We start from the raw sequence: 25780 nt of genomic DNA on the forward strand, positions 1-25780 counted from the left end.
ATGTGTATTCCAGCTCAAAAGCAACAACCGATTCCGAAACCGATTGAATCGGAATAGGTTGTTGCATTTGAGGTGGAATCCATACTGAATTTGTTAGAATTCCAAACCGGTTTGACTGGGAAATGATGCCGTATTGTTTCGTGAGTAAAACAAAACATTTTGCACGGCGAAAACTGGTTGAGGTTAGGTATTTTGTGATGAAAATTAAGATTTCTGACAGCTCATTTACAACCACAGAAGCAATTTATCGCCAAAGGATTTTGGTTTGTTTGCCTCACGAAATACCTAACCTCAACCGGTTTTTGCAGTGCAAAATGTTTGTTTTCCTCACGAAATAATTCCGCAGCGTTTCATTTTAACGGGAATAGAAAGGCTTATAAACCAGTCTCTTTTGACGATACATTGCATCTGTGGTTGCAAATGAGCTGTCAGAAATCTTCATTACTACTATAGAAATTGCCTACACAAATTTTAGATATATTTGCCAAACAAATATTCACAGAATTGAATGTTTTCGAATAGGAATATTTACTATTTATCGATGGCACTTTGGCCCGACAAGAGACAAGGTTCGCTCCAGTACCAGAAGAAACAGGACGTACTGGTTTCTGCGTTCCCATGTTTCCTTCTAGTAGTAAACCGGAGTAAAGCTAGTTCTTTTTGCTCTCGAACAACTAGCAGCAAGATGTACTGGAACAAAGCTAAAGAATATTTCATGAAAATGTATAACCTCACTTTAATAACAGTTCAGAGAGCTTGTTTAGAAAATTAAGATTTCTGACAGCTCATTTACAACCACAGATGCAAACTCAAGTCAAAGGAAATTTGTTAGTTTTCATCAGGAAATACCTAACCTCAATCGATTTTTGCAGTGCAAAATATTTTGTTTTCATCACGAAATAATTCAGCGCGTTTTCTTTTTCAACGGGAATAGAAAGGTCAATTGTTTATTCCACCAAGCACAGAAAACTTTGTTCGAATTCTAACACCATGAAAACAAGCTCGCTAAACTGTCATTTTCTCGAGCATTTTTACTCATATGACGTGGTCTTGCAATGTCCCATAATTTAAATTATCAAAGTTATCAGCATCACTGACATGTACTTTTATTTTTTTTTACTTGGGTTTACATCAGCGATTTTTTCCGTTCCCTGCGGTAAACATTCAAAACTCAATTCAGTCTACAAAGTAAGAGGCCCAAAACAACTTGCAAAGCCAGATCCGTGAATCTTTATTTAAAAAGTAGTTCTAATGTATGCATTACCCAACTTACAACTGCTTCATCGGCTGCTAATAGTAAAATCGGTTTAACAACGAAAAGATGCACATCCCCGGCTAATCTGCATAGCAAAAGAAAAAAAGGTAAACACGACTTAAGATTACCGGCAGTCGATTATTCCGAACGTCTTACGGAACCGTTCCCATCCATCGAAGCTCAGAGTCGAACAATCCCAACCAAAAAACACCCTAATGAATGTCAAATCGGCGGGAAAATCACCCTTTTTGTGGTATATCGTGAGACCCGGTCCACGATAGTCGGGTCGACAGAATAACGGAAAAGGGACGGAAAGAAATCATAAGTTACTTACCTTTCGGGTCCCCTCCGACGTTCGTTCGTTTACCTTTTCGATTTCCCCTTTGCAGCTACGCACAATGCCCGGGATGGAAGGCAAACGTCTTGAAAGAAAGGTGTTCAATTGCAGCTTGCGTCTTTAAGATTTCGTCTATTCCTTTTCTCAGCCTACCTGCAGGGTTGTCCGTTATGCTAAAGTCTTTTGTTTAGTTGTGTACGTTTGCCAAAAAAAAAAACGTTCGCAGAGATTTAGAAATCTCGCTTTGCAATGCAGTCGTTGAACCTGCAGCTGTCCTTTTAGCGCCCTTTTCCAACCCATATAGCTAGTATGTATGTTCTGCTTCAGTTCGTCGATGTGGGCTCACTATACAGATTGACATCAGTTGGTTTCTGGAACAGAGAACGAGACATTTAATTTTGAAAGAAATGAAATAGTTGTTTTTCGGTCGAGAAATTAAGTCAAATTCGAACGCTGATCCGGCCACCTAACAATGCAACAGCAACAAAAGAAACCCACGCGAACCGCCAGCGCAGAAAACTAACCCAAACTACTCAAGCTCTTTCGCAAGTAGTGTCACTATCGTCGGCCAGAGTGCACTCCACACAACCCATGCGATAATTATAGTAATTAAATTGTTAGAATCTGCAGGCTTAACCATCCCCTCCTTCTTCCACCGGCGACCAACCAACGGTAGCGCCATCTTTTGCCGGTGTGCTTCAACTGAGCCGTGAGTGGCACTTGTACCCTGTACGGTATGCAACAGTGCCTTCGCTCTACTAAACCAGCTAGCATCGTTCGTGTGAGTGGTTCCACACCTTCACAGAATGCACTCCGTCACATCGGTGTGTCGTGTGTCGTCACAGACGACAGCGAGCACTGATGTGGCATCTTCCAACACCCTCAGCTTAAGTCTCTCCAGCTAGGCAGAACGCCGCGGCACGGTTCAAGTGTGGCTAGGTCTAGTTGGCAAACACCGCTGGCGCTTGGTGGAGCCACTCCATGGCAGCAAAGTGTGAAATAAGTGCACTCACATGGTGCTACCTCCGGGATAGCTCTTCCTTCATCTCCACCCGTCGAACGATGGGTGTTTGTTTTGGTTCTTTTGAGCTTCAGCGCCTCCACGGAAATGGCCACTCGACAGCAAAGCTGCTCTACCCTATGCTAATGCCGGAAGGTAGGACAGCTCTAAGGAAGCGGACTACTGCCTGGCAGCATCAACTACAGTTAATTTGAATTACTAATATACTTAGTAAGTGGCCCGGTAGTCACATCCCTGCTCCAGTCCTACCAGAGTTGTCCCCGGAAGCAGTAACGTGTTATGTGGAAACATGATAATCGCTGCCTAATCAGTGAGTAATTGTCAGCACAATTGCACCCCGTTGTCAAGCGACGGAATGCGACAAAAAGCCACTGACTTCATGCGATTTCTATGGCTGCCATGTGCTAGATGGCGGTGCGTCACAGAGCAATAGACTCGACATTTTAAAACATAAAAACCACCAGCTTCCACCGTTAGTTTAGTAGTGCTGAGAACCTACCGAATGATTTCACCATAGGCCAACTGGGGGCTTACATCCATTTCTCTATGGACGGCATTGCGGAACAGCAACCCCAAAAGATCACATGTCCTTCCACCAGTGTATACACTTTTTTAAAGAGAGAAAAATGTTTCTACGATTTTTTTTTGTGCCCATGTGTCACATCCCTCCTCCGGAGCTGTGCATCCGTCATCCGTGCACTGTGGCGAGCCTGGCACACCATGGCGCTCGGTATGGGGACTGCTGTCGTGCTTTGTTTTCTCGTTATTCATTGCACATTATGTGAGATAATGTCGTTTTTTCATGTTTCATCCCAGGACCCTCCCCGGCCCCGTCGTATCCTCACCACGCGGCACGCAGTCTCGTGTGACAGATTTCAGCGCAAAAGACGTCAAAGGGAACACTGCCAGCGGAAACGGGAAGAAATTTTTCGCGCGGCCATCATCCGCAACTCTGTGTGCGCTTTTGTTTGCATAGGTACTCCCCACCCGGCACTGCAGGTCCTCGGGAGTGATGATACTTGGCGCACATTATCCATCAGTGACAAGCGAGAGCATTTGGCTAAGTTATTTTGCCGGGGCATTAAAAATTCATCAGCACACTATGCTGTGTAGCGCACTCTACATCCTAGTGGCGGAAGCGATCGTCATCCGGCTGAGTCGCACAATAGTAGCCTCAGCGGCTGTACCGTACTCCGGGCTCCACACGTGGAGTGTCTCCGAGTTGTATCTCGACTCTGGAAGCAGCCGCCAATTATTAATGTGATCTCTTCTTTCCACAGTAGTTTGTGCCTTTCTGTCGCAGCTCTTGTTCTCCATTGAGCCTTCTGTTTGAACTAGGATTTAGCATCCTTTAATATTAAGAATAACGAAGAGGCGTCTGCATTAAAGATGAATAGCTTCTCCTGCCAGAGAAACGTTTCAGTGGAAATATTTCCCGGGTCGGCGCTCTAACAAGGCAATTAGTGTAACGAAACTTTTCACCAACGGTCGGAATTAGTCAAGCGCGAAGCTTTCCACCCAGTGTCACAGGTTCCCACCGAGCAAATTTTGAAAATAATAACAAAACAACACTCATATATCTCCACCCGGTAGCGATTACGATCACTCCGAAGGAACACACTTCTTCCCGCCTTTTTTTATTCTTATAGAACTACTGGTGTTTTGCTTCACCGATAAAAGGCAAGAAATAACGAACTTTTCCGCTCTCTCCGCGCACACCTCCTCGTCACCCGAGGACGCAAGAAAAGCGCCAATAAGTCACCGTGCGCAGCACATACGGCACCAGTTGCCGGCGACACCCTAATTCTTATTTCTTTTATTCGTAGGTACTATTTAGTTTACATCGAAGAATTTAAATGCCCTCATGTGACGGTTGCACCGAAAAGGGGGAAATTAGGTTCCAGCTGAGTATGGTGCCGACGAGGAAATCTTTCAATTCATCGGACCGTCTTACGACCAGAATGGTTGCGTAATAATCAAGCGTAAATATTTAGTTGTGGGAAATGAAGTTCGGTGGAGAGGAACTTTCAAACATTCGTTGGCTTGATGCTGAAATTTTGAAATTAAAAAAAAGTTGACCGTTGTGTCCTGGTTGATCTTGGGACCTATTAAATTTAATTACAGTCGTGATTCGTTAGTTGGATCACTGCCTCTGTGCATTTGATTCGCTGTTGTCAAAAATGGGCCTAATGAGATGTTAGTAGTGTTAACCCGGATACAATTTTACAATATCATTTACCCTACAAACAATCAGAAATATTAAATATTATAGTTATTACTGTTTCAACATTGTTCGATGTAAAGTTCTCACAGTAGATTTACAATAAAATTTCATGCAACAATAAATTTTACTGTCCAGCAAAAAACTGAAACAGTAAATTCACATTAACTTTTACTGTTTTCGAGAAAAAAATGTATGGAGAAAAATCGATTTTTTTACTGTTAAGATACATAACCACCCCCCTATTTTACTGTATAAGACCATTTTACATTGAAATTTACTATAAAAACGTCAAAGTTTATTGTTTTGGTATTGTAGCATAACACTAAAACTTACTGTAAATTATTGTAAAATTACTGTACTGTCACAGTGAAAATCATAGTTTTGTTACTGTACATTTCTATTCGGGAATAGACCTTTGTACATCAGTCTTGTCTTTTTGATTGTCAAAGTAAATTAGATCTGAGATTTCTAGAGAAAATTTTCAATAGGACGTATGTAACATTGAGAGCCTCTCTTTGTTTACTTTCTCTTTCGTTTATTACGACGTCATTACAACACTTTGTACTAATTTTCCAGTACATATCGAAAGCCGACGGTTTTTACTACAATATTATGCAGAGTAGAGTAGTAAATGTTGAAATGGCCGAGTAATGAACAGAAGAGAAAGACCTCAAAGAGAATCTCTCATTGTTACTTACGTCCTATTGAAAATTTTCTCTAGATTTTAACAATCAGACAGAGATGCCAGGTACTTTTTTCAAATGTCTGCAATAATAATTTTAAAAGTCTGGGAAGAACAAAAAATGTCAGGAAAGCTAGTGTAACCAAAAGCCTTTATATTCAAAAATCTGTAAATATCTGCAACCAAACTAAAAAATCTGCAAATATCTGCAACCATACTGAAAAATCTGCAAATATCTGCGTCATCGAAAAAATCTGCTGCTTAAATTAAAAGTCTGCGAATTTGCAGACTTGTCTGTAAATCTGGCATCTCTGCAGTCAGATGCTTTTAGTTGAACAATTCTCCAACTAGCCTAAATAGGGCCAACTGAAAAGAGGCCCACACTGAGAAACAAAAATATGCATAGTTAGCATACTTTCTATCCCCGTCTCTTTTCTTCTGCTGTGATTTTTATGCATTTCCATGCATATACTTCTAGCACAGAGAACAGGCGTCCATCTTCAGCATTCAACTTGTGTAAAATCTCTAACGGTTTCGAAGGTAGTTGGGATATCAGAACCAGGTGCGCTACTGTCGCCATATTTTTTTGTGGCTGAGTTCGACAGATTTGACAGCGGTTATTCCTCTACCCAGTCAAACTAGTCCGGAACCGGTTCGATCTTCCAGCATGAATTCCAGCTCAAATGCATCAACCGATAGAGTCGGAATCGGTTGTTTTCTTTGAGCAAGATTCCATACTGAATCCATTCAGGATTTCGAACCGGTTCCGGAATGGATTTGACGGATTCTGTGTGTGATTCTCTGTGCTTCTAGTAAGCATTCAATGAGTGGATAGACCGAATATGTCCAATGCATAAAATTTACAGCAGAAGAAACGAGAGGCAAAAAGTTTCCAGTCGGTGAATCACAACTGTAATGCAGTTCCAGATTTAAGAAAGGGTCAAACAGTAAATTATTAACAATGTAACTGAGTACAGTAATGATTCGCTGGTTAGTCACTTTTTAACTGGACTGCTTTTTAGTTGGATCTTTGTTCAAATAAAAAGCATCTGAATGTCAAAATATCGTGTCAAATTCACTTTGACAAACTGACATTAATTAGAGATGTGAGCAGATGCATTTTCGGTCCAATTAGCGGATCAAATTCGTTAGTTGGACAGCGGGTGTGGCCCAAACAGCGAATCACGAGTGTATTGGTTATATTAGGAAATCTGAGATTTTCTGATCAGCTGATTATCAAGGGGAGCGACACTCCGTGATTTGTTGATGAAATAGACCCGACTAAAACAGATCGATCGCAATGCTGAGCTGCAGTTCTATTTTTCGAGCACTTTTTTGGATCAGATTTAAAACAGCTCGACTATTCTGTTTTAAATTTTCCACAATTTGAAACACGAATAGAACACTGTTTTAATTTTTTCATTAATATGTATGACGACTGACAGCAGAAAAAAACAATATGTGTCACATAAGTGACAAACAATAACAAAATCAAATAAACAACATTTAAAACAGGTGACTAAATCATCGCATTGGGGAACACCGTGCTCTAGATGTATTTTGACAGATCCAAATTATCCGACGACTTGTCATTTTAAAATAAATTTACATCATAGCATTGCGAACAGCCTAAAGATGGTTTGAAATGTGTCATAAAAAATGAATTGCTCGAAATTAACGTTTTGACAGCTTCAGTGCTGGATGAAATCAAATCAGAACATTTGCAGCAGCATAACTGCAGGAAGAAATCAAAACAAAAGCATCCTTTTTTGTTGCCAGAATTATTGAAATACTCGAACATAGAATATACAGAGTTGCCAGTCACATCGAATTGGTTAAAATTCGAGCAAAGTTGTATTGAAATTGGATAGATTTGTTGTAATTTCTTCGAATTTTTTTAGGAATGCTCGATTGATTAGAACATTGTTTGAATTTTTTTCGAATTACCGAGAAAAATACGAATTCATGCAAAACTGAACGGAATATAACAAATATTCAGAAGTGACAATCATATTGTTAAATTTTTTCAGACCTTACTATGGTACTCGAGTCGGCACAAGGTCCTACAAAATCGTCGATTCGATCCAACATCAAACAAATCTAACCAACGAAAGATGTTCGTCTGACGGGATTTTCTGTTCGAAAGAGCAGAGCAAAACAAACTTTACAAAAATTGTCAATTGTCAAACAAACATCTTGTGAAGTGTCTAAATAATTTCACGTCAATTTTTCCTCGAAATTCTGAGTCCTGAAATATTATGTTCCGAACTTTTTTTTCCTGAAATGGTGATTAGATATTTTCAAATTTCGTTTTAGGCGGCAGAGTTTTGGTAATGTTTTTTACATTTTTGTTGGGCAATCAATTTTTTCAACTTCAGAGGTTTTAATATTTTGGGTTAGAAATATCTCTGGAAAAATATATGCGGGGCTGGGATTCGAACCCAGATGAGCTGCGTACAATGTAATCGATTTACTAACTACTCTATTCCCGCCCCCAGCGATGAATTATTATATAACTTAAAAAATTTTATCAAATGAAAAATATAAAAATGAGAAAAATAATGCAGAGTTCAGCAAATGTATTGTACCACAACCACTCGGCGATTTTTTGTAACTTCTAGTTAAAATTTGACAGTACGAAAGTTATTTTCTTTCGAGTGGTAAAATTAGAGAGAGCGACTCATTTCAAATGTTGACATTTGGACACTTATTTACAATTGACAGTTGTGAAAATCATGTGTTGGTAGAGGTGTGAACATTTGTCGATATTTTATTATTATTTTTTTGCTTATTACATTAAGTATGACAGTCATAGCCTTGAAAGGTATCCATATAATGAAATAATTCGCACAATTCGTGACATCAAATGTTTTCGTTTCCATCTTTCTCCCTTCATTTTCTATAGAAAAATATTGACAACCTCAATTAAGTACAGAAAATGTTCCCACTTTTATTTCAGCATCATATTTTAACTAAATAACTGTCAAATTTAACTATCGCACTGTCAAATTTTAACTAAAAGTTTTTAAAAAAATCGCCAAATGGTTCACAGACTTAGATGAGCTACTCGATTGGCCAAGTGAAAAATAATGCCCTGCATCGCGCGTTCCCTCGGTAAAGTTCAACTAGAATACTGGCTGGTTCTAGCTCGTATTCCGGCTGTAGTGATACACACGATTCTAATTAGAATCGGTTGTATCATTGTAGCCGGAATACGGAACTAGATCCAGGGATACCAAGTATATTTTCCAAATGTCTTTACATTGCATTACAACATGTCTTCATTTGTCTTCACTGACGAGGATTCTTAATGTTTTTTTTATTTTGAGCCAGAATTCTGCCAGAAATCAGTCAAGATATCGGAAAACAAATTGTCTTCAAAATGAAAAACCCGTCTTCACTGAGGGTGTGCCTTTAAGAGAAGAAGAGCATATCCACATAAGACTTAGGCAATTCATAAGACGTTTCTGATCAGCTGATTATTTCTTGTTTACTTTTTCTGACGTTACTTCGAGGGGTGCGACGTTCGACAATAACAATTAAATAACGACGCTGAATCCCTCTGGATAAAGACTCGACACGTTTGTTTACCATTTATCTGTCAGTGTCATTCCAATCGAGAACGAGACCTGTCAATGGCCCTCGTTCCAGAAGGACTCGAAGCGATTTTATTCGGATTGAGTGCTTTTGACAGGTCTCGTGCTCGATTGGAATGATACCTACAGAAAAATAATAAGAAACACTATAATGGGCCCTATTCCCACAGTCACGTCACCTAGTGACTAGAAGGAAATTTCCTTCTAGTCACCAAGTGACGTGACTGTGAGAATAAGGCCCAATAATAAGAAGTACTAGACAAACAAAATACAAGCTAGAATACGCGAATTGCTTAAAAAATAATTGTAAGCTTATACCAAACATGTACCGCCATGTTAGAGAAACGCGAAAAATAACCAAATCCATTTCAGCCGCCAGAAAATTTGTCGAAGTATTGAAATTGCCTTTAAATCACAAATTTCATATGTTTCTAGGGGCAATTAGCACAGGCGAGTATAGTAAAACGTCAAAATATTCAATTCGCCTGACAATGTTCGTCAGCCTCTTTTTTGACTTGTGCCCGATTAAACCATTCGGAATTTGATTCGGAATCCTGAATGGAGTCAGTATGGATTCCAAATCAAATGCAACAACCGATTCTGAGTCGGAATCGGTTGTTGCATTTGATTTGGAATCCATAATGACTACATTCAGAAATCCGAACCGGTTCCGAAATGAGTTTAACTGGGTGGGATGAACCAGTACACGCTGCGTTACATAGCGGTACTTTCCGAGCCCCAGCTCGACCGGAATGACATTTGGTGCGCACTTTGTTTACTTGGCTGATCAGCTGTTCACAGGCTTTTTAAAGAACAGCTGATCAGCCAAGTAAACAAAGAGAGCGCAGCAACCCACTGAGACGTCCAAAAAATTGTTTCAAAATCGTTCAACACGGGTCCAATGATGGACGTTCGTTGAACGGTTATTTGGACGTTGTCCAAATTGGTCCAACGAACGTCCTTCATTGGACGATTTTGAAACCAACCGTTCTTAGAGGGAACCCTCTAAGAACGGTTGGTTTCAAAATCGTCCAATGAAGGACGTTCGTTGGACCAATTTGGACAACGTCCAAATAACCGTTCAACGAACGTCCATCGTTGGACCCGTGTTGAACGATTTTGAAACAATTTTTTGGACGTCTCAGTGGGAAATGTCATTCCGGTCGAGCTTGGGCTCAGAACGTAACGTTTGTAACACAACGTATTTTGTTTGATTGAGTCAAAATTGTCCAATGAAGCAAAACACGGTGTTACAGACTGTTACTTTTCGAGCCTCAGCTCGACTGGAATGATATTTGGTGCGTTCTTTGTTTGCTTTGCTTAGAAAATCTGTGAACAGCTAATCAACAACAATAAACAAAGGGCGCTGGTCAAACTGGAACTCGGAAAGTAACGCTATGTAACATCGTATTTGCTTCATTTACAAAAGTATTTAACATCCCACTGAAAATCCAAAGAAAATGTTTCAAAATCGTTCAACACGTCTGGTGAGAGGTTATTTGGACATCGTCCAACGTTGGTCCAACGAACATCCTTCATTGGACGATTTTGAAACCGATCTTTCTTAGGGAAAAAGAAGTTTGACTGACGATATGCATTCAAATTAGAGCACTCTAGTTAGAGTGTGACCAAGAGGCCATGACGTATCCAAACGAACATGGAATTTGACGTATACACAATAGAAATACGTCAAATTTCATGTTCGTTTGGATACGTCATGGCCTCTTGGTCACACTCTAACTAGAGTGCTCTAATTTGAATGCATATCGTCAGTCAAACTTCTTTTTCCCTAAGAAAGATCGGTTTCAAAATCGTCCAATGAAGGATGTTCGTTGGACCAACGTTGGACGATGTCCAAATAACCTCTCACCAGACGTGTTGAACGATTTTGAAACATTTTCTTTGGATTTTCAGTGGGATGTTAAATACTTTTGTAAATGAAGCAAATACGATGTTACATAGCGTTACTTTCCGAGTTCCAGTTTGACCAGCGCCCTTTGTTTATTGTTGTTGATTAGCTGTTCACAGATTTTCTAAGCAAAGCAAACAAAGAACGCACCAAATATCATTCCAGTCGAGCTGAGGCTCGAAAAGTAACAGTCTGTAACACCGTGTTTTGCTTCATTGGACAATTTTGACTCAATCAATCAAAATACGTTGTGTTACAAACGTTACGTTCTGAGCCCCAGCTCGACCGGAATGACATTTCCCACTGAGACGTCCAAAAAATTGTTTCAAAATCGTTCAACACGGGTCCAACGATGGACGTTCGTTGAACGGTTATTTGGACGTTGTCCAAATTGGTCCAACGAACGTCCTTCATTGGACGATTTTGAAACCAACCGTTCTTAGAGGGTTCCCTCTAAGAACGGTTGGTTTCAAAATCGTCCAATGAAGGACGTTCGTTGGACCAATTTGGACAACGTCCAAATAACCGTTCAACGAACGTCCATCATTGGACCCGTGTTGAACGATTTTGAAACAATTTTTTGGACGTCTCAGTGGGTTGCTGCGCTCTCTTTGTTTACTTGGCTGATCAGCTGTTCTTTAAAAAGCCTGTGAACAGCTGATCAGCCAAGTAAACAAAGTGCGCACCAAATGTCATTCCGGTCGAGCTGGGGCTCGGAAAGTACCGCTATGTAACGCAGCGTGTACTGGTTCATCCCACCCAGTTAAACTCATTTCGGAACCGGTTCGGATTTCTGAATGTAGTCATTATGGATTCCAAATCAAATGCAACAACCGATTCCGACTCAGAATCGGTTGTTGCATTTGATTTGGAATCCATACTGACTCCATTCAGGATTCCGAATCAAATTCCGAATGGTTTAATCGGGCACAAGTCAAAAAAGAGGCTGACGAACATTGTCAGGCGAATTGAATATTTTGACGTTTTACTATACTCGCCTGTGCTAATTGCCCCTAGAAACATATGAAATTTGTGATTTAAAGGCAATTTCAATACTTCGACAAATTTTCTGGCGGCTGAAATGGATTTGGTTATTTTTCGCGTTTCTCTAACATGGCGGTACATGTTTGGTATAAGCTTACAATTATTTTTTAAGCAATTCGCGTATTCTAGCTTGTATTTTGTTTGTCTAGTACTTCTTATTATTGGGCCTTATTCTCACAGTCACGTCACTTGGTGACTAGAAGGAAATTTCCTTCTAGTCACTAGGTGACGTGACTGTGGGAATAGGGCCCATTATAGTGTTTCTTATTATTTTTCTGTAGGTATCATTCCAATCGAGCACGAGACCTGTCAAAAGCACTCAATCCGAATAAAATCGCTTCGAGTCCTTCTGGAACGAGGGCCATTGACAGGTCTCGTTCTCGATTGGAATGACACTGACAGATAAATGGTAAACAAACGTGTCGAGTCTTTATCCAGAGGGATTCAGCGTCGTTATTTAATTGTTATTGTCGAACGTCGCACCCCTCGAAGTAACGTCAGAAAAAGTAAACAAGAAATAATCAGCTGATCAGAAACGTCTTATGAATTGCCTAAGTCTTATGTGGATATGCTCTTCTTCTCTTAAAGGCACACCCTCAGTGAAGACGGGTTTTTCATTTTGAAGACAATTTGTTTTCCGATATCTTGACTGATTTCTGGCAGAATAAACAAAGGGCGCTGGTCAAACTGGAACTCGGAAAGTAACGCTATGTAACATCGTATTTGCTTCATTTACAAAAGTATTTAACATCCCACTGAAAATCCAAAGAAAATGTTTCAAAATCGTTCAACACGTCTGGTGAGAGGTTATTTGGACATCGTCCAACGTTGGTCCAACGAACATCCTTCATTGGACGATTTTGAAACCGATCTTTCTTAGGGAAAAAGAAGTTTGACTGACGATATGCATTCAAATTAGAGCACTCTAGTTAGAGTGTGACCAAGAGGCCATGACGTATCCAAACGAACATGGAATTTGACGTATACACAATAGAAATACGTCAAATTTCATGTTCGTTTGGATACGTCATGGGCCCTTGGCCACATTCTAACTAGAGTGCTCTAATTCAAACGGGATTGACATATTGGAAGAGTATCTTCAATACTGTGTATTAAACGTGTAAAGCGGCCCTTACACGTTCAATATTTTTGTCAATACTAGAGAGTATTGACTAAAGTTTTGTACGTGTAATGTAAAAAAGTTGTATTGACGATGTGGATTTCAAACGGGACTGTAATATTGTAACAATATCGTCAATACTGGTATTGACAAAAGTATTGAACGTGTAAGGGCCGCTTAACGGGTCGCTTTTGTTTACTGGTGCCAGAGTTATAAATATTCAAATTCATTGAATGGAAATTGATCATATTCAGCTGCATTCATTTTCAATATTCAGTGACGCAACTGAAAACGTCAAACGAACCAACTGCCATTTTTCAATGTAGGTTTTCGACTACACCGGTTGTTGAGTAGTAAATAACTAGTACATTGTCATGTCATTCGTCTCCTATTATTGCACGTAGCGAACGGGCTGATCAGCAACATTCCGGTCTAGCTCTCGGAGAGTAACGCTATAACTGTTTAACCTTCCGGCAGTCGCGCTAGTGCACTGAGTGCACGCTGCTCTGAAAATCTAGCGAAATCGTTTTAGGGCACCAGCGGCTGCTTGTTCAGTGGGCCATAAGCGCGACTTCCGGAGGGTTAACTGAGTATTCCGGGTAGATTTGTTAAAATGAAATCTATTTTTTTCTAAAGGTTATTTGAAACGGCTCAAGGAGTTAGTACAACTGAGCCGTGAATGTTTTAAGTTTTTACAATAAGTAAAAATAAAAAAATACCAAGAATGTTTGTCTGCCAGATCTTGTTGACGCAGTTTGTTGCTGCGTGTTGAGATCCGTTTCCTTGGCGGTAAAACATTAGTTGCATTATCTTTAATAATATAAAACAATCATGTTGGCTGATGGTTACAACAAAATAACTTTGTGTCAGCGAATTTGAAATATGTTTTTCAAACTTCTAGCTGAGCTATTTCTAGATTTGAACTAAATTTCTCACTGATAAGAGATAGCACAGGCATGTCCCAAGCTCCTGCCAGATGTCAGTCCTCCCAAGACAAATTGAAAACACCACAGCATGTTCTTGTCACTTGTCATAGCGCTCATCTCACTGCTCGAAAAGAGTACTGTCTACATTTACCAGCAAATTTTCGAACCAAACTCTCATAGCACTCTCAATATTCCCCCAAAGACGTTCAGCGTAGTTGACAATAGACTGCCGGGTTGCTCTAGCACGAAACTACTCCATCAAATGCTGCCACGGTGACGAGCCCAAGCGAAGCCACCTGTCGCGCAAAGTGTGACAACTTTTCCGCCTGATTTGACTGTACACCCCTTACACACAGCAACACAATACTAACCGACCGAAATCTTTTGTCACCACCAGGGAATTCTACTATATTCAAATGGAGAAGTACGCCCGCCAGGCGGTTAGCGAAGGAATGAAGAACGTGGATGACATCCATGTGAGCAACGACAGCGAAATCTACCGTGTTCTCAATCTGCACTACAATCGGAATAATCATATCGAGGTGAGTTCCCTTCCCGACTGTCGAAGTCGACGTGGTTCGAAAATATTTCAGCACCCGTACCCGGGGCTCAATTGGCACGAAATATACTCATTGATTTCTATCTTTTCCCATTCCCCCGCGTGTATTCAAACAGGTGCCCCAAAATTTCCGATATGTTATTGAACAGACACTGCGAGAGTTCTTCCGCGCGATACAGGGCGGGAAGGATACCGAACAGTCGTGGAAGAAATCGATTTACAAAATCATTTCTAGAATGGATGATCCTGTACCGGAATATTTCAAAACTCCAAACTTCCTGGAACAGTTGGAGTAAAAGCCTACAACAGTAACGAGATAGCAAAACAAACAAACAAACAAAAACAAAACACAGTCAGCAGCCCTTCCGGCTGCCAACACCAGAAACCTGCAAACACCGAATCAATAACCAAATTTACTGAGGAAAAAAGAGTAAATAATTAAAATTAAAAAGATAAAAAGTTACACTTTATTAATTATAACTTTAAAGCAAATTATACAAAATTGTTATCTAAACAAATTTAAAGCAAAAAAGAAATTTAATTTTAGAGAAAAAAAAAGTAACACAAAGTATAGATATATTGTTTAACGCGAACGAAAACACAACAAAACTAAACAAAGAACTAATAAGCGAAGCAAAACAAAACAAGAAGTAACAACATTTGTGGTTCCTATACTGTAGTGTGCTTGCGTCCAAGAAACAAAGCAACTGCAACAGAAAGTAAGAAATAAACAAAACAAAAACAAGCGAAAAAATCAAGTACTTATAGACGATATACTCGCGTTTAGGCCTTCATTTCCAAACAAAAGAAAAAAAGGACAACCAAAATTTACCTTTAAAAAATAGCAGCAAAATTTCATCCCAATTCACAGTCATAACACACAGCAACACAAAAACCAAATCACGAATAGATTTAATGGAGTAAAAAAGAGTGGAACAGAAACCTCAAAATTTAAGCTAAAACAAAGAAAAAAAACCTAAATTAAAACCCAAGAGTGTTTGCCATCGGAAAACACACAACCTCAAGGAGCAAAGCGTATAAGTGGAACAATTTACGGATCACCCATTCGGAATAGCGAGAACAAAAATGGAAAGCATAAACAATGTGATAGAAGAAGGAGAGATTGAGAGACAACACCAATCGTGAACTGGAAATTTTGGTTGCAGAAACGGGGGATGCAAGAGCGTAGGTAAACTGTATTGCAACAAAAATAAAAATCAAGTTTTTGGAAGCACAATCAAAACAATACGAACGGGCCATCAGAGTTAGTATGAGCCAAGCGACCAAGCAGGCGGAGAGTGATTAGGAGCGGCGAGAGAACAACCAGCAACTTGTGAAAATGGATAAAAATATTGTAATTATTAAACCTTTCCGATCGCTGCCACGTGGGCGGACGATTGTGTCACTTTGCGTTTCTACTTAGAAGCAGCTGTTTGATTTTTTATCTTTTTGATTTTCAAGTAACTTCTTTTTTTTCCTAACTAATTTGCACCTAACTGATAGGTTCGATCGAACACAAATATAAGAGAGAATATATGTGTAAAAAAAACTTTTCGGAAGCAAAGTGCAGAAATTCATGCTTTTAGACTAGGAGATTTTCGGCATCGTGGGGAGGGCCTTTCCGGTATGCTGTAAATCGAAACACCAAAGAACGGCCTTCTGTCGCTGCGTTACGACAATACGTTCGAGCTGACGAGAGAGGTAAAAAAAATCTTGTAAATACGACCATTATTTATTATTATTTTGTCCAGATGTAATAAATTATTGTTTATTTTTATTGTACAAAATTTTTATCTAAATTTTTAAAAATATGAACAGAAAGAAAGAGTATAAAAAGTTACTCCACTCATCGTAGCGAGTTGAATTGTTTAGGTAGCAAAATTTGTTTTCGTTTTTTCGGTACAACTATTTTGGCAACGTTAGAAACGAGGGTTGGAAGCGATTATACATGTTTGGCTATTTTCACATTAGGTTCTAAAAAGGTTCATCTCTAGCTTAAAGTGCACTGTTTCGGCTTAATGAGGAGACGCGGCGGCAACGCGTGGGAAAAAGAAACCCCCGCGTATTTCTATCTTTCTCTCGGGCAACAGCTCACGAACGTAACGCCGGGTAACGCTAACCAAGGCAGAAGGCCGTGCTTTCGCTGCAAGCATTAAAACACGGAGAGACCAACCGGTTCAAAAATTAAATAACGAACGTTGTTGAAACAGACAAAACAAAAACAAAATCACTCTTTTGGCAAGGATGAAAAAATTGTAGATAGTCGTGTCCGTAAAAAGGAAACTATTTTTACACTAACACAAGCATAAGGTTAAGACGTATAAATTTAGACTTGAGGCGATAACTAAGCAAAAACAGAACAGATTTAGGAATGTACATTTTACGTGCTGAAACTTAGGCGGACTGTCATTATTTTAGAATGCTAGGGTTGTATTGTTTAGTAAATAAAACTTCATGCTAATTATGCTAATTTTAACGAACGATGGTGAAATGAGACCGCTCTACTGCTTGAAACAAACTGTTTCGTGAGGGATAAGGTCTTTTGAAATTTAAAAACACACAACTTTTAGGTAAATTACAAACTGTAGAAATTTTAAAACAATAGTGTTATATAAACTGTGGCAACTAAAGAAGATCTTCTTCCTGTAACGAAGCTGTTTGTTTCCGGCATAACCTATAGTAAGACGGGCCGTTCTCTCCAAAGGATTCTGAATCATACCAAAGTTAATCAAAGGGGAATGAAACAATAAGTTTTCACTAGTCTATACTTATTATGTTGACGATTGTGATTTATCCATTGTATGAACCACACATCGTTACACTTAGAATAGAACACATTTTGGTTGTCAATCTACTGTCGGCTTGAAATGAATAACGTAACACGAGTATTTATTGTGACGCAGGCGAGGGACAAATTTTCTTTGTAGTTTCAGAGAAAAATACAAGATGAGAGGTACAAAATAGGTACGATAAGAACTATGATAGCGATATAGTGAGCCAACTATTCTCCGAATTGTTTATTTCTACTTCGAAAAGGATGCAGGAGTATTAAAACGGTCAATACATTCATACATGTTTTAAGGTGAGTTTCCTAGTCTTATGTAATTTAGTTTACCGTTTCTGAAAAGAGGTAAAACAATGCGACGTAATGAGATGAAAAAAAAATATCTTTGAAAGTATCAATCACACTGTAATGAAAGTAATTTAAATTTGTGTAAAAATTAGTGGTAACCTATTCGGTAAGATTTCCAGCTTATTTAAACAAAAGAATATGTATAATCATTTATTTAATATGAAGTGAGGATATCAAGAAAAATTAGTTATTTTTGTAACTGAATTATTAATAACTATTATTATTGACATTAATGGAAAATGTACAAAAAATAATAAATTCTAATCGTATGAAAAGTTATCAATCAAAATTTTTATGATTTCCGAAAACTAATTGGCAAAACCATACCGTTTATGTTGTTACGAAAGACGCCCTTCTGTTGATTTGATAGCCGTTTATTTTTATCTGATGTTGGTTCCAGGCGAGGAACAAAAAAAAATAACCAGGAGAGTCAAGGTCCTAAAAGAAAACCTAAAAATATATATATTTATTATATCATGCCTTCAAAATTTTAACGACAATGTAACTGAAATTGTGATATTAAAAATATAGCTCCCCCGGACGTCCGGGTGTTCCGGGAACCGTTCCGGCCAGCCGAAATCGTGAGCGCCCGCTCAGAGAGGTTCCTATAGATTTTAGACTACTACACCCACTAGCGTGCGGTTCCGGCCAAGGGAGGGGGCAAAAAAAACAAGCACTCCCCACCCGCCGAAACCGTGCGCCGTCCAAACGCAGTGCTGTGATCGAGCGCCCTATTCGCGCCCAAAACATTAACACTTTCGGCTCTAGCCAGCGGGCCGGAACCTTCGATGCGTTCTTTTACAGGGACACCCGAGCTCGGCAAGGGGAATAGTAAAAATTAAGTGAAATTAAACTTTTGGGTACTCAAATCTAAAGCAAGACAGATAAAAGTCTGAACTCACACAATACTTTGGATATTTTTAGGCACGTGATATAACGCAAAATTTTTACCTTACTATCACACGAAAATTTACTGTTTGGATACACAATTTAGCTAGTTTTTGGCGGGAAAAGACAAGACAAAACTTTCGGAACGACGGGACAAGGCATTTTTCAGTTCGATTTTGGTTTTTATCGTTGTGATATTGTACGACAAAAACGCTCACCTGCAAACTTCGTCCAATCCAAAACGGATCGTCTTGATCATCACCACCAATGTGCCTTTTTGGAGTCTTTCGAGGAAAACCATATGAATCGACAGATACCCGCTCAAAACATTAAAAACTCCTCGAAAGTCACGGTGCAGCGCTTCGAGACCCAGTGACCAACAGCAAACACAAACATAAATGAAAATAGATAAGGCATTAGTTCATAAGCAACTCTCAACTTACAATTACAATATAAATGGTAGTGTTACATTACATTTAATTATTCAAACCAAAATATAACTTACTCTTATAATCAGTGTGTTTTAAACAATAGTATTGCAAGCAAACAAACAATAGCCTACTCACATCGTAAACGATAATCAACCGAACAGTGAAACAGAATTTCAATTGTACCACAACATTCGGTCACTGGTTCCGAAGGAGTGCTTAATTTGGACGCTGCACCGTGGATCAAAACTGTTGTGGACTTGCCCCCGGACTCTGAATTGTTCACGTAGTAGCTGGCAGTTTTCCAATCAGGCAAGAAGGCAGATGGGGGAAAAAAGTTTGCCGCTCTGTGGACGTTGGATCCACTAATTCGAAGAGGACGCTTCTCTAGGCATGGCGATCTCCGCCCTCCGGAGTCAAACCATCTGCCCATCGGACCGCCGAAAGCCACCAACTTCAGCCGACATTGGTGCGCCCGGAGAACCGAAAACCCTCTCGCCACCAATATTGGCCGAAACAGAAGTTGTGGTATTCTGTGGTTTTGCGCGATTTTCATCACGGTCCACAACTTCTTGGTCTCCTTAATTTACCATCCACGGGGGGTGGACTTATCGGTGGGATCATGGTGCGGAACGAATTTGAGTGCCTCCTAAAGTGACCGTCCTCACCTTCGCCATATAATAACTCCTCGCCACGGGCGGCCACGCTTTGAAAAACTGTCGTCTAGACAGCTTCTCTAGAAATGCCCTTCCGGTAAGCTGCTCTACCAGCTCCGCCATACAACAACAACAACAAAAACGTGTGCGCCCGTTTTGATTCGGCGGAGCAACGTATACGATCCATTGCATCCAGAGGTCGAGCCTGACCAAGGTTATTTCGAGGTATGGTTTTCGGGATCGGTTGCTTCGACATGTAGGCCCTTCGTGTGGTCATGATCAAGTCAATCGGTGATGGTTGAACGATGCTCAGCAGGTGACGTTGATGTCGGGTTTTTTGGCAGGCGGAAGCATACTTGTTTTTTGTTATGTTTTTTTCTCTTCTGAAACATATTTGTTGCTTAAATCTCATAAATATTATCTCCGATTAGCATGTGATTGGCGAACAATTGGCAACGACGGTAAGTGTTCAAAATTACTCCTCTATTTTCAGGAACAGCCATCTCAAAACTTTTGGAAAAAGTGAAACTTTTCCGGTTATTAAAATTATTAATTTATTGTTTTTGTACAACCCTATTAAAGTCAAAGGAAGCAAAACAAATGGACGTTACGACCCGTTACCGTGAACGCATTTCGATCGAGTTTGTACGATTCGATGGAAGCATACTTAAAGGCGAATACACACCGTTATCATGTGGGCAATGTAAAAGTACACACTGAAAAAAATATTATTTTGAATTCATAAAAAATTGCAATAGATCCAGTGAAAACAAAAACAACTTGCATTTGTTGTCCAAACTCGATCGAGAATGTGTTGGTGCGGTATGGTCGTGGTGTAAATAATGAAAATTATTTGACACATCGGTGTCATTTATTTTTGGAAACAAAAAACCAAAGGTATGAATAGTTGGCACCGAAAGTCAGCTGGAATCCTTACTCAAGTTCAATTAAAATAAAAGATACAAAACAATAAGTCACGCAACCTTATGTTCTAGTTTCTACAAATGTATAAAAGTCAACAGTAACGTAAAAGTACCATCGAAAGATAACAGTTTTGCATAAGAAGCACCCTAAACGTACACACAGCTACAGCAACCAAAACTAACAATAACTCTCAGATGAAAATACATTTAGTAATGGAATTTTATTTAAATGGCTCACAGTATAGTTTACATTCCGAGGGTGTTTTGTGGCCTTTGAGAAGTTTTAGATCGATTGAAATCGATTACACCCGGCAATAGAATGGAATTTACTAATAATTTCTCAACTCGAATGACATCATTTGGTTACACCGATTACCCATTGGAAATTATTTACAGCTAAATACCTCTTCCACTTGAAGCAAATCCGAGCACGGTCGGTATTTGCAAATAGCATAAAATATCGCCACGCAGAATGGAAGTAGTTTTTCTTTCAATTGTAAAACATCCTAACTTACGAGTTTTTGGTATCAGCAAACGGGTACCTTTCAAATTTCAACATATAATCGATCTACAAACACTCAAACTCAACGCAGAACCACCATAAATAGTCAATCCTTTGTTCATGTCAATTCAAGTTCCAACTTGAATCGAAGCAAGTTATATCTAGCGAAAGAAATGCGCTCAACCAACATCAAATATTGCAATTGATTCAGCAGAAAAAAAATAAGTTCAGAAATAAACGCAATACAGTTTACAAGATTTCAAAGATAACGATAGGAACACAACACAATAAGTAAATAGATCTAAATACACTTTGTTAAGCAGTTATACAATCAAATGCTAAATACTACGAAAACACAGCTACGTCTGGTGAACAATTTTGGGCGTATAATGAACTCATTTCGAAGGAATGTTTGGCATAATTCTGATATTTATTTCCGCAGGAACAATAACATTTTGGATAAATGAATGTTTGGTTCATTCTCGTCATTGTGTTTGTCAGGAACAATAAAAGTCAACAAAACAACAACAACAACAATAGAAATATAACAAAACAGGATTACCACAACCCTATAAAATAGAGCGGAAAGCTGGCTAAGCTTTTCATTAACAGATACAAAACCGGACTCGACTGTTGAGATTCAACTTCAAATAACGAACTCAGGGAATAATGATACAACCATTCGATATTTTCATATACTACCGAACAACAGCTGTTTTCAGTTTGACAGGTTTAAATAGCAAGTAAATACTAATGTTTAATTATTGTAACGATCTCAAATTCAAGTAAAATAGCATAACACATATATAATCAGTATTTGTATTTACAGTAATGAACAAAACGTCATTGTATAAAAAACGAACATACTTCCCCCTAATCGCCAATTCTACACAACCAATAGATAAATACAGTAAAGCAAAACCATCACCACACGTTATAATTGTTGAAAAAGCAATGCAAAATACAAACCCACTTACGCCAGGTGTTAGGACAAAATTCCATGAAACCCAAGCAAAACTCAAACTTTTTTCTAACTTTCTAGCAAAGACAACATGCACAACATGCCAACAAGCAAAATGGAAAAACCAAACAACGTTGAGAAATCAACAGAGAGAACAAAAAAACTATTACCACAAACAGAAAGTTGGAAAAGTGGAAAAAACTTTTTATAATTTACTTTGGTTTTCTTAAGACAGTGAAAAATAAAAAGCAGCTGCTAAAATAAGAAGAAAGCATGAACCCCTCCCGCTTACGAGCGGGGTACAATGCTGCTTGATTTTCCAACAAAAGAAAAAAAAAAGAATAGAATGAAAATATGGAAATCAAATGAGATACATATGGACAAAAACTATGGAGATCGTCAAAATCAGACAAATAGATTTGATAAAATTATCAAAAGTAATCACACAAAATTTATCGATCAAATCGGAGAGAGAAAGATTGGAGAAAAATCAACAAACATTCCGAATGCTCGTTATTTATAAATGTGTATAGCGACATTTGAGAATATAAATTGGTAAATCCAAATTGTGCCCATTACTACAAAATTGAGCAATCGACTTTAGAGTACACTGATTGGCCGAGAATGCGGAACGTGATCAAAATTTTGAAAAATTATCAATCTTAGACGATAAATTTGCGGCATCATAGCAGTTCAGCAAAAGATGATGATAATTTGGAAAAAATCTTTTAGAAAACAAAAATGACTAACACTAAACCAATATTCAAATTAAATATCGTATTGAAAAAAAATAAAAAAAAACACAAAAAAATCTGTATAAATTTTTCAAAGTATTTAAAATGGTATTTTTATAATTCCAAATATCGATTGTTTATCAATTAAATTCTATTTTATTCGTTCTAATATGTAAGTTGAAATGCAAAAATTAAAGAGAAAAAAATTGTAATATTAAAAATCTCCGCGACCAAGCAATCGCCGACAATGAACTGAGACGTCACAACGTGCAAACCGGCGTGTGTCCTCGCGGGGGCTTCCGTTATGCATTTGACCCACCCATTTCCGATTCGCACCGAGCGAGGTGCCAAGTATTTGTTCCTGCTCTTCCAGCAGGAACGCGATCAGCATCCAGCAGCCTGGGGTTGAGAGGAAATAATGCTGGGAGAACTAGAAACCGGTTTGTTCCTGCGGGAAAAATGCGCAATCGGTGCAAGTTCGCTGCGTTCATATTCAGAAGCCGGAGGATGACACGATGTCCTCTGATACAGATAGGGAACCATCGATCGATTCCGGCGTGTCCGCGATTGGTTGGTACGCACTTCATACACTTACACATTTAATGAAGAAATACATTTAAATACAAACCTCAAATTATAACAACCAAAATCTGATCACAAAAATTAACACAAGCAAATGAAGAACAAATTCAAAACCACCAAACCGAAGAGAAGATCGCGAAACGATCGTTTCTTTGATTCATGGAAACAACCAAGAGAAAAAAATGCAAATCTTACGAAAATCGTTCGGCGAATCACTTTTCAAACAGTCTGGCAAAATGAAACAAAAACATCACAATGAGGACATCCAGAAGGGTTACGAGAAACAGGCCCAGCAAAAACCAAGAACTTTTTGACGCAAAAGCAATCAAAACGATGCAAATCAAGGAGAAAATATAAAGTTTATGTTAAGTTTAAGGGCAAGATAAACCGGATCAATATGTAAAATCTAACTATAAATTTATTACAGTTGAGTTTTCTTACGAACAGTGAATATGAATTAAGAAGTTTTTTTTTTCCTGTCTGTGTCAAACTTATCAAAGTAATACACAGAAGTTATCATTCTTAGTCATCTGAAGGCTATGATTACAAATTTACAGAACCTTTTATGTTTACCTACAATAGAATTTTATACAGATTGCTGAGCAGATTTGCGACGGTGATTGATTTCTCTCCGGCGAAATTCAAAAATCAGCGCAACCAATGGGTTGTATTTTTCTTCGGGAAACAGTCTGAAACTTATTTTGGCTCGTTTGCCATGGAGGAACACATCGGTGAATCTGCTCAGAACATATAAAATAAACTGGAATAATTTTTCATCATTTACCAGATAGCAAATTTTTCTTTTCCAATTGAGTAACCATCCTTAGTTTTAGCAAAAAAGAACATACACATTACAAATAACAGTCACGCATTAGAAATTTTCGAAAATTTCACAGTGTTTACCAAAACTGCTCTCGAGACACAAGCGAAACAGTAAAATCTTATCCAACAAAATTCCAAATTTGTTGATATATTTAACATCTAGTAAGCAATTATCAGCGATAAAATAACAACTACAACCAACATCAAATCTAATCACGGAAGGAAAGAAGTATACAGCCATCACAGGTCAGGATTGACGCCGGAAACATCTGGAAAAGAAAAACAATATAACAGTAATAATCGAACAATTTTCACTTCTATTTTTTGCAATAGTAAAAAATATATTCTCATTCGTCTCACAGCACCCCTCAGCTGGAGTTACTGGATGGCAATATATTGAACAATGTTTTAGTTTGCAATAGAAACCGGAAATTACGGCGGGGCCTATCGGTCAGACAGGTTCGCCTGCTGACCCCAGCAACCAACCCGTTCGAACCGTGACCGATAGTTTTGGTCGTATGTTTTAAAGACAATACAAATGACAATTTTATTTCTCATAATTTTTCACTCAAACCAACAGCAACAACAACAACAGCAACAATTGTAACAACATCATACAACAGCATCAATTCAAGGAAATTATATTCGGAATGACAAACAACATCTTGTCGAATGAAAAATTATAACCAAATTGAAATGAATTTTGAAACAGAATAACGAACAACTGATACGGATTCAAAAAGACGATGAAAGTTTTCAACGTTTTTCCATTTCATTTGCAATAGACATAACCAAACTAAACGGAGTGATGTTACCATTCGAACCGGTCTTGCGATCCAAGTATTTAATCTGACCCCGCCTCACGCTCTCCAACTGAACAGCAAATAACGTTATTCCCTCCATAGAAGCGTACACAAGCAGGTCAAATTTCCTACTGTTTAAGCTGAACGATAGCTTCGGGAGCCGATGAAAATTTTGTAATCATTGTGTAACGAATTGTACATAGATCTCTTCGGCCGGAACGCTCGGAGCATCTCCGTCAATATCCTCTGCATGACCGGAATCTGTTTAGTAATATCACTCTTGGAGAAAAACAACACAAATAAAAGAAAAACTGAAATAAACCGGAATAATTTAAAGTACAACACAACCATTTTTTAATAATAATATATTAAACTAACAGAAGAAAACAATAGTAATTAATGAAACAAGATGATATATTTATATTTTTATACAAATCTTATTACAGACAAAATCATGCAACCATAAAAGCAGTATTTAAGCTAAATCGAAAAGCAAAATACTACAAAATGAAACCAAATTCAAACAAAAAACGAAACTAGAAAACAAAAACCAGAACACCGGAAAGAGAGAACAGCAACCAGAATGATTAAGCAAGAACAAACACACACAGATATATAGTCGTTTATATATTGAAGATCTTAATCCGTAAATTTACCATTAAGCATCCTTATTTG

At 38.5% G+C, this 25780-nt stretch overlaps 1 protein-coding gene across 6 annotated transcripts in view; it reads left to right on the forward strand.

Moving 5' to 3' along the window:
- Window positions 1-15191, forward strand: part of LOC131677051 (homeobox protein prospero-like) — a 247251-nt gene extending 232060 nt beyond the window's left edge. For all 6 annotated transcript variants that reach the window (XM_058956573.1, XM_058956572.1, XM_058956571.1 and 3 more), the window contains 2 exons: window positions 14512-14656; window positions 14790-15191. In XM_058956573.1, coding sequence (XP_058812556.1) covers window positions 14512-14656; window positions 14790-14969 — 325 coding nt within the window. In that variant the 3' untranslated portion in view covers window positions 14970-15191. The remainder of the gene's footprint in view (window positions 1-14511; window positions 14657-14789) is intronic.
- Window positions 15192-25780: the final 10589 nt, after the last annotated feature.

This window comes from Topomyia yanbarensis, chromosome 1 (assembly GCF_030247195.1).
Source record: "Topomyia yanbarensis strain Yona2022 chromosome 1, ASM3024719v1, whole genome shotgun sequence".
NCBI lineage: Eukaryota > Metazoa > Arthropoda > Insecta > Diptera > Culicidae > Topomyia > Topomyia yanbarensis.